At 43.3% G+C, this 9,796-nt stretch overlaps 1 protein-coding gene and 2 non-coding genes across 3 annotated transcripts in view; 1 reads left to right on the forward strand and 2 right to left on the reverse strand.

Annotated features, from left to right (window-relative positions):
• The window catches only part of MYO10 (myosin X), a 207,480-nt gene that overhangs the window by 155,865 nt on the left and 41,819 nt on the right, over window positions 1-9,796 (reverse strand). Inside the window, exon 2 of the mRNA XM_011356464.2 lies at window positions 7,335-7,433. Coding sequence (XP_011354766.1) covers window positions 7,335-7,433 — 99 coding nt within the window. The remainder of the gene's footprint in view (window positions 1-7,334; window positions 7,434-9,796) is intronic.
• LOC111737512 lies at window positions 2,417-2,535 on the reverse strand. Its single transcript, XR_002779457.1, has one exon. It is a non-coding gene; the product is annotated as a 5S ribosomal RNA (ribosomal RNA).
• LOC111737491 lies at window positions 8,336-8,454 on the forward strand. Its single transcript, XR_002779451.1, has one exon. It is a non-coding gene; the product is annotated as a 5S ribosomal RNA (ribosomal RNA).

Consider the following 9,796-nt stretch of genomic DNA (forward strand, 5'->3'; position numbering starts at 1 on the left):
TTTAATACAGCTGCACTGTTTTGACTGAAGTGAATTCCAAGGGTAACAGATGGACCCCTACTGAAGTTTCAACAACAAAAAAAGCCTAATGCATCTGATTTTTAAAAACTGCCATTTGCTGCCAGTGTGCCCGTTTCCCCTTAATTTCTGAATGGCCATGCAGCCACCTTCCTCTTGGAAAGGGCCCTTCACTCACCCACCCACAGGGGCAGCACCCTCCAGCCCTGTGCGCACATCCCAGGCCAGTGGCAAATGCTCAGTGCTGGTCAGCAGGCCTAAGTCACCGTCCGATTCTCCCTGCTAGGAAGAATCTGGAGCAGGTTATTCTTTCCCGATGTTGTCTATTCCTTAAGAAAGGGTACAAACCAGAATTTCTAATATGCTTTTAAGTTATAAAAGCAGCACAAGAAAAGGCATCCATCCGAGAGGAAAATAGCTTAAAAATAAATTGTGTAGGGAGTTATTAGTACTTAATGGTTATAGAGCTTCTGTTTGGGGCCCGGAAAAAGTTTTGGATATAAAAAATGGTGATGGTTGTACACAGTACGCACGTAATTAATATCACTGCATTCTATGCTTAAAAATGATTAAGATGGTCAGTTTTATGAAATCTACATTTATAATAATAAGCACACACAAAAGCACGTGATAGAAGAAAACCGAAACTCCAATCCATAAAAATAAACTGTATTCATTCATTTTCCTTTCAGCTCAAATTTGGACATTTGCGGCAGAGACCAGTCATAGTGAATCTTTGACATCCATCAGAAAAACCGAAAAGAATACGAATGTTAACAAACGAGCACACACGATGACAGAATCAAAGACGGCAGCGGCCCCTCCAAAGGCAGGGCTGCGGATCCTTCCAGGGATATGCTCTGTCTCTCGACTCGTTTGCAAAAACACCATTTTGTTAAACTTTACAGCGTCAGAAAAATTCTATCTTTAAATCATAAACATATGGACAAGCTAAAACACAGAATTGAAACAGAGGGCCATTAACGTGCTCTTAGGTGAAACCACGTGAAACTGCCCATAGTCATTCCACTCTCTCGTCCTATGGAGGTGGCAAGTCCATACGGTTCAACCAGACGCCACGGGTTCATCTGGTTGGAAGCAGCAACTGCAAGACGTGGGGCGTCTGAGACTTGAGAGGCTACAGGAGCCCAAAATACAAATAATCTGTTTCTTTTTCATAAAAAAAATGGGTAAGATTTCCCGGTACACGCACTAACATGAAAACATTTTCCTTCACACACGAGATAAAAAAAACGAAAACGGTTCCTCTGAACCGTTTAAAACTGCTTAATAACCGTTTAAATATGCTTTAAAAAAAAAAAAACATACCAGCATGGGAATCATGTCCAGGACAGCTGGCTAGAAAGAATCTGGCCCGCTGTCCCCGAGTTTGGCGCTAAGAGTCAGAGTGCCCCAGTGACAATATCTTTGCATCATTAATAGGGTCCTGCAAACTCCTTTTCATCCATCCTCATAGGTTTAGGTGTCTTCCCCTTCCCCCACCATTCAGAGCCTGGAGACACTTTCCTGGGCCGTGAGCTGCTCTACAGACCCAGGTGGTCTTCTCCTGCTCGCCACCCCACTTGGGAGCAGGGCCAACCGCTGCTCACTCATGTCCCATCGGCTCCTGTAGAAGGAGGTGGCATGCAGCCTCTTTCCCTAGGCAGCTGCCTCAGCCAACAGCTGGCAGCTGGCTTTGCGTGTGAAGCCTGGAATGCAGCTCCCGCGGGCATTCCCGGGCTTTGGGGCCGGCGTGTGCAGTCAGCTTCTTTTCAGATAAAATTTTCACTCGGCTAAAATACCCAGGCTCCACCGTGTCCCTTCGGCAGTCAGATCCGACCTGTTCCCCCCGAGCTGAAATCATTGAGTCCCAGATGTCTAATTCCCGACAATTGGTGGGTCGGTATCACTTGGAAATGGGAAAGAGACATGCCGGGCTGTCCCACTGTCAATGTTCCAACACTTGACAGTGTAGGGTTGGGGGAATGTCTCCAAGACAGAGGGGTAAACACATCCGTGGTGTTCAGAGTGGGGAGGGTGTGGAACGGTGAAAAGGCTACTCACACCTATGTGACATTTAAGGGACAAAACAAGGAACCAACGGGGGCAAAGAGGAGGGGGAAAAGCAAAAGAAAAGCAGCTGGCCAGGGCAGAAAGTGTGTGAACGTGATAAAAATGCATTGAAAAATCACTATCATGGCTCATTATTACGTTTCCCAAAATTGGGCCCATTTATATTAATTCCAATGAGTCAAAACCAGAAAGTCACACAGAAAAGGTTAAAAACAGTTTTATTTATTTTATTCATTTTTTTTTTTTTTAGGCAAAGCAACCCTTGGTAGGCCTCACAGATTGCAAGGACCTTGTCAGCTTACGATCCCTTATTTTTTATTTTTTATGCCTACAGCACCTGGTCTTCCTAGGTGGTCTCCCATCCAAGTACTAACCAGGCCCAAGCCTGCTTAGCTTCTGAGATCAGACGGGATCAGGCTTGTTCAGGGTGGTGTGGCTGTAGACTAGAAAACAGTTTTAAATGGGAGGTGTGATTATAAATAATTAGATCTGTGCTTCCTGTGTGGCCTGAGAAAGTCTTTCTGGGGGGATGACTTTACTGTACTAGGTGATTAATCCACTTTTTGTGGATTAATAAAATAAGAAGAATAACTCTTAAAGTCTAATTATACTTGTTGCAAATAAAAAGAGAAGGGCATGGGGGAGGGCATCTATTTGTAGACAATTCAATCCCCCGCCAGTAGAATATTTCAGAAGACCCCATATAGAGACAGTGCACACAGAAGACCCAGCAAAATCCTTGCACACAGTAACTGCCTTGATTAAGTTTACTGGGCTAAGTTAAAAAAACTACCCTTTAAAATACAATTAGGTAAAGTGATCTCTCTCTAAGCTATTTCAGAGCAATCAAATTAGGTTCTTTCAGAAAAGATAACAGTTCACTCTCAACGTGACAAATCTAATTTAGAACTTATGACTCAATTCTACAACATACCTAAAGGGTGCTATAGCAATCACCCATGCGCCCCGTGAATGTTCCAGAAAAGACAGAAAGTGTAAGATGGGGGACAGTATGGAGAAGAGTTGATCTTTTAGCCATATCTGCACTCTGCAGAACCGTGGTGCCTTTTAAATCGCTGTCCAGAGCTTGTTATCTAAGACGATAAGTAATTTCAAAATTTCAGAACATGTGCTGACCTGCCCATGTGCTGGGTTCTCCAGAGGCCACAACTATGCATATTTTTCAACAAAGTGTGTCAGCCTGTCACTTACACATGTCTTTTTCCATCTGCAAATACTTCCCGGTGAGTGTAACATAAGTTATGAGTCAAAGGGGAATATTTTGGTCCTCCGTATTCCTAGAACAAACATACAGTAATTTAAACTTTCACATGGAATGGAATTTTAAACGAACTTTAGAACTATTTTCCCCGGCAAAAAAAAAAAAAATAATAATAACAGCTGAGTGAATGTGCAAAATTCTGAGACTGAATGAAATAAGAAAACATGCCTTTAGTGCTGTCACCAAACACACACACACACACACACACACACACACACACAACTCACTATCATCTCCTACCTCACCTCCCAGGGTCCCTGAGGTTCCATTTTAGGATTTTGGTGACATAGGGTTCTGCTTGGTCTCTAACTCGAAACAGGCTTTTTAAAAGTGCTTTGTAATCCACTTGAGGATTATCACACTGCAGTCAGCACCACCCCTGGCCATGCTCAAGGTGAAACTGTTGCTGGAATGTGGCACCAATAAAGCAGAAGCGTCCAAAGGCCAAAGAAATATTTTCCAGCTTTACCTAAAGCTCTCCTCCTTACCTTTATCTTTGCTTTCTCCAAGCTGGAGAGGTATGTAGGAGGCTGGAGATTACTTCTCTGACTTCACTGTAGGTAACCGTGACCCCTAAGGCAGCTTCTGGGAATACCTTCTAAATCCTCACTACTCAGACGGGGTTCAAGTACCAGCAGCACCAACATCGCCAGGGAACTTGTGAGAAATACAGACCCCCCCAGGCCCTACCCCAGACCTGCCAATCAGAATTAGCCTCAGAGCAAGACCCCAGGTGGTGAAGTTTGAGACACACTGTCCGAAAGCAAAAGGTAATTCGTTTTTCAAGCTGTTTATGTTTCTGATAAATCAAATTTTGGCCACATAAGTTTCACTGAAACTGTTTTTAAAGATATAGAAAAATACCTATTTGACACATTTTACCAGTGACCATCTGACTTTACATGGTAAAATATACATACGAACATAAAATTTACCATTTTAACCATTTTTAAGCATACGGTTCCGTGGCATTAAGTACATTCACATTGTGGTGCAATCAACACCACCATCCATCCTCTGAACTTTTTCATCTTCCAAAACTGAAACTCCACACCCTTTAAACAATGACTCCTCACTTCCCCCTCCCCCCGCCCCAGAAACACCAATTTCTTAACACCCTTTAATAACACACGAAATTGGGTTGAAAAGAGCACAGAGGGGGCTTGACCAGGACAAGGTGATGATGCTCTCCATCTCTGACGTGATTCCTTGAAGAATCTATCCGGAACCAGTTAAAGAGCGGGCATTTCCGGCCTGGTGCCGGAACCCGTGAACGAACCCCTGCTGACCCCTGGTGACTCTGTCCCTATGCGCCACAGTGAACCTGGGAAGTAAGGAGAGGAAGAAGTCAGTCTTTCGGGAGAGAAAGACTGGGAGAGAAAGAAATGAAAGTCTTTCGGCCACTGCCAGTTCTTGATCCTATTCTAAGCCCAGTTCTTTCGATCTTGCCTCATTTTTCTCATATTTGAAACCCTGCAATTCCAACACAAATCACCAAGCTAATTATACTTGTTATACTCGGGAATGACAGAGCGGACAACATAAGACCAAGCATTTGATGACCGACTGAAGATTACAAGTCAAAGCTGAGAGCTGTTTTCACATTTAAGTACATGTTATACCGGTTTTGTTCTTTCTAAACCCACAATCCATAAATACCGTCAAGAGTGAACAGAACTACTGACCTAACATCGCATTCCACTCCCCGCTGCCCGTCGACGGAGGCCAGCAGCGGCTTCACGTGACACGGCCTGCTGTCTTCGTGTCACAGGCAGTAGCACTCAAAGGTTGCTGGAGTTGCCATGTTAGAAGCCCCCGTGCCAAGCAAAGGATATTTAGACAGGAGTAGCACCTCGAGGACGCTATGAAATAAGCCAGTCACAAAAAAGGGCAAATACTGCATGATTCCACTCATACGAAGTATCTAAAATAGTCAAAATCATAGGATGGAAGGCCGGAAGGGGGTTACCAGGCCTGGTGGGAGAAGAGATGGAGAATCGGTGTCTGCTGGGTACCGTTTCAGTATCCCAAGATGAAAGTTACAGAAGTCCGTTGCACTACGCTGTGAATGCGCTTAATACTACCGAACTGCAAGCTTAACAATGGTTATGATGGTAAAGGTGATGTTACGTGTTTTCACCACTTTTTTTAAAAAGAGGAAAGAAGTTTTAAAAATAAAGTGTCTTTAGGATTAAAAGATAAGTCAACGAAAAAAAGAATTCCATCACCCATCTGTTTTACAATACTTTCAGGAGCAGAGTTATGTCAAGTCAGGTACACTGACTAAGTACTGTCTTCCTTTTTTTATACCACCTGGAGAAGTACACGCAGGGTCTGAAAGGGTCTGAATTCATGGGGAAAGTGAGAAGGGAAGACGGGCAGAGACAAGGCAAGACAGAAGAAAAGGCTGACCAGCTCTACACGAGAACAAACACTTAAGCAGTGCCTGGCCCTACATTTCAGCAAAAGTCAGTCAGTCAGTTTATAATCGTTCGACTCTACCTGGGAACCTGATGGGAAAGAAACCAGACTAGGCATCGATGTCGTGACCACACTGGCGATGGCTGCTACACATGTGATCTCTCTGCCCCTCTGTCTCTACTCCCCCGCCTCCAGATCTACACCCACAAAGCACAGCTATAAGCTTCACCGCCAGAAAAACACTGCAGAGCCATTCAAGACACAGACGAAAGAGAAAGGGAGGGGCTATAAAAATAGCCCGAGTGGCATCACTGCTTATTAAGCCAGGAAATGAGACAGGTACCACACCAAGGGGACCCTCCTGGCTAAGAGGCCTTGATAACCAAGGAGCCGGTCTGCCTCAAACTACACAACACTGACCTTTCAGCTTTTGTTCTCATCACGACTTGCAATTGAGATTCAGAAACTATGAGTTTTAAATACTGGTCTATGACACCCTTTTATTTCTTTATGTCTTAAATTCTGATATGTGACTCTGAGGGAGGGACTCATTTGTAACACTAAAATTGATTTCCTTAATAAAATGAAGAAACTGGGCTCCTTTCACAATTGTCCAAATATAGCTGAGCCCTGAATGACCAACAACCTCCCCCTCAGATGCCAAGTGCATAGTCAAAAATCTGAGACTTTTGACTCCCTCAAAATGTAACTACAAATAACGTACTTTGAGAAGCCTTATGGATAACAGAGTTGATTAACTCGGTTTATATGTTATATGCATTATATACTGTTTTCTTACAATAAAGTGAGCTAGAGGAGGAAAATATGTTATTAAGAAAATTGTAAGGAAGAGAAAATGCATTTATAGTCTATATTGAAAAAAATCCACATGTAAGTGGACTCGCGCAGTTCAAACCGTGTTATTTGACAGCTGATGGTACAATTCACGAGCCCGATTCTGGATTCACATAGACGACATTCCGTTTGTTTTACTCTAAACCATGTCCCACATACAGAAGCATCTTCTTCAGTTGCTTAACGAGGTGGATAAGGAAGCTCAAATTAAGGGTGTAGTCGGTCTTGTTCTTATGAGGATCAGGAGGACCCCACCACGCTACATCGTCACCGACAGGCCGGTATTCCCAACACTCTGTTAAAGCTTAAGAATTTTAAGGGGAAGTGGTAATGAAACCAATTGGCAAATATCAATATATTTGAACTTTTTTTTTCAAATTGCTTGTAGCCTATACTTCAGATTGTTGGGCAAGATCAGCAGGAAGGAAGCCAGCCAAGAAGAGTGCTATTCTGTCACTTTCTGTGCTTTCTGGAACATCTTCTGTGCCCTGCGTGGGAGATTTTTTTGAATCTTTCTCACGCTCGAAGTGTGCACTACACATTCCTTTTGGAATTTTGTTTTGCCACTTAGGAAAATATTTAAGGTTTGGGGACAAGGGGAGCGAGCACACGTGCCCCTCCCTGTGTAAGACGGCCTAAGGAAGTGGAACGTGGATGTCACGAAGCCGAAGGGACGTGTGCTCACCTGACCATAGTCTGTCCGGAAGACGACAATGCCCTCTGCACAGGAACTTACAGTACTCGGAAAATGCTGGCCGTTTTCTCTCAGCCAGACCCGTGTTCCCTGTAAACAAAATAAACAGGATTTAACGATGAGGCTGGCTTGCAGTTAAGGGCAAAATGCCACCCTCAAAATCACTATGACTACTACATTCCTTTAAAAAAATTTTTTTCTTGAAAAGAAAATGTTCTTCTCAAACAATCAAAGAATGACTCTTCAGAAAGCATCATCCGTAACCTTTACTATATAAAAGTGTGACAGAGTGTCACACTGGACAGAGAAACAAAGAAAGGACTGAGAAAACAGCAACCTGTGTGTTAACAAAATGCAGGAGACTCCCATGGATTAGCTCATTTTACTCACGAACGCCCACTGGGGCAGGCGACATTATCACTCCCATTCTGCAGATGGAGAAGTGGAGGCCGCGAGGTAAAGGAACTTGCCCCACATCAGGAGACTGAGAGAGACCTTGATCCCCAGCAGCTGGGCTCCAGAAACCACAAGCTTGACCAGGTCTCTACACTGCTTCACCCCAAGTTGAGAACTCTTCGGGACCTGTGGGCTCCCACCCTCCCGGGTCCAAGCCCCTTGCACTTGCCTACTCGGAGGGCACTAGAACACCCCACCACCTTCCTTGTACCAAGTCCATGTGTCAAATGGATTCTTCAAGAGAGGAGCGTTTTAGTAAATATCAGAACCCAACCCACTGGCATGAATTTGTGTACGATTCTGCCAGACACTTAAGGTACTACAAAATCTGGGGCCGTAGCCCAAAACATAGCAACTTCTAAATCTCCTTGTTTTGAGCCAGGCATATATTGGGGGTGCCTCGATTTTATTTCCATTTTTTATTTCCCCACTGGACAAATGAATTAACTATAATATTTGGCTTTTCGGTGCTGAATTTCCTCTTCCTTTAATTTCACAACATGAAAACTATTTGCTTCCAAAGATGAGCGATATAGGTCCACGGCCATGCCACCCTGAGCAAGCCCGATCCCATCTGATCTCGGAAGCTAAGCAGGGTCGGGCCTGGTTAGTACTTGGATGGGAGACCATGTAGGAAGACCAGGTGCTGTAGGCGTAAAAAACAAAACAATAAAATAAAAAATAAAAAAATATATACCTCAAAGATGAGTGATATAAAAGTGTGAAACAAATTACTGGGTGTTCACTAGTCATTCAAATGATAAAGAATTACCCTTATGACGGACGATGTATGTGTGTGCTTTAGTAACTCATTATTTCTACTGTTCAACAATTTCCTCAACTCCTGCAAAAATGACACAGTGGAAATATTATCGCGAAATTATCACCTAAAATAGCACTTAAATTGAACAACTATTTTTTCCCAGAACTTTCAACCTCACTTCATTAATGGCTGTTTTGATATGAAATGTTAAGCGAAATATTTACAATGTACTGGTTATGGTATGTTCGACTTCTAGGTGAAGGGGCTTTTATCGCTCTCATAACAGAGCTGGCAGGGGATAAGTGATGTAGATGTCAACTCGTCACTTTATACTACTTTAAACTGTGTTTATCAATTGCAAAAATAGTAACTTCCAGTCGTGGGGTGTTCGTGGGGTGCCGCAGTCACGTGCTAAAAGCCTCACTGATACTCTATCTAATACTGGCCCTGGGTAAGATAGGAATTATACCCCCAGGAGGAAACGGAAGCTCAGAGCATAAATTCTTGCCTGACATCACAGTTAGAGACTGAGCCAGATGGCAAATCTCTTCAATTCCTAATTCCATACTCTTTCCGCCCATCACACAAACTATTCGTCTACTTAAAACAATGCATAAATAAATCAAACGCATTAATAGGTCAGTTAACAATTAAAATATAACAACAGACAGGTCCCTTTCAGTGGTCGGTTATCACACACGACCATTAGCCCTCTCTCATGCTTCAGGAGGGAAATTTTTTAAAGATATAAAAATCTGATTTAAAGTTACTCCCTCGGTGCCAAAGACAGCCCTATTTAAAATACACCAGCCATGACCTAAAATGTTTGCTGTCACCACTATAAGTAAGTAAACCCTGAGTTTGTTGAAAGCATCTGGGGCCAGCTAATTAGAGCCAGGGGTTCCCAGAAGGAGGGGACCCAGAGGCAGGGGCCACATCCATATAAGATTCTATAAGCACTTTCAAGATAAGGCTGAGGCCTAAGGTTAAAGGGGCACCAGTTTCTGTTCTCTGAGACTGGCTCACATAATTACCCTTCACGTATTATACCCCTATACAATGCCCTTTCCACAGGCACCCCATTTCTCTTTATCATGGGGATTTTAAGTTAACCTCATCCTACTTTCATCATCCCTCCAAAGAAGGGTTAAAATCCTGTGATCTAAGGGGAAAAAGAGCATCAGAAAGGAATAAAAAGTTTCTCTGTAAACCCTGAAGTCTGCTTATTTAAAGA

The sequence above is a fragment of the Pteropus vampyrus genome, unplaced genomic scaffold (genome assembly GCF_000151845.1).
Source record: "Pteropus vampyrus isolate Shadow unplaced genomic scaffold, Pvam_2.0 Scaffold27, whole genome shotgun sequence".
NCBI classification, from domain to species: Eukaryota; Metazoa; Chordata; class Mammalia; order Chiroptera; family Pteropodidae; genus Pteropus; species Pteropus vampyrus.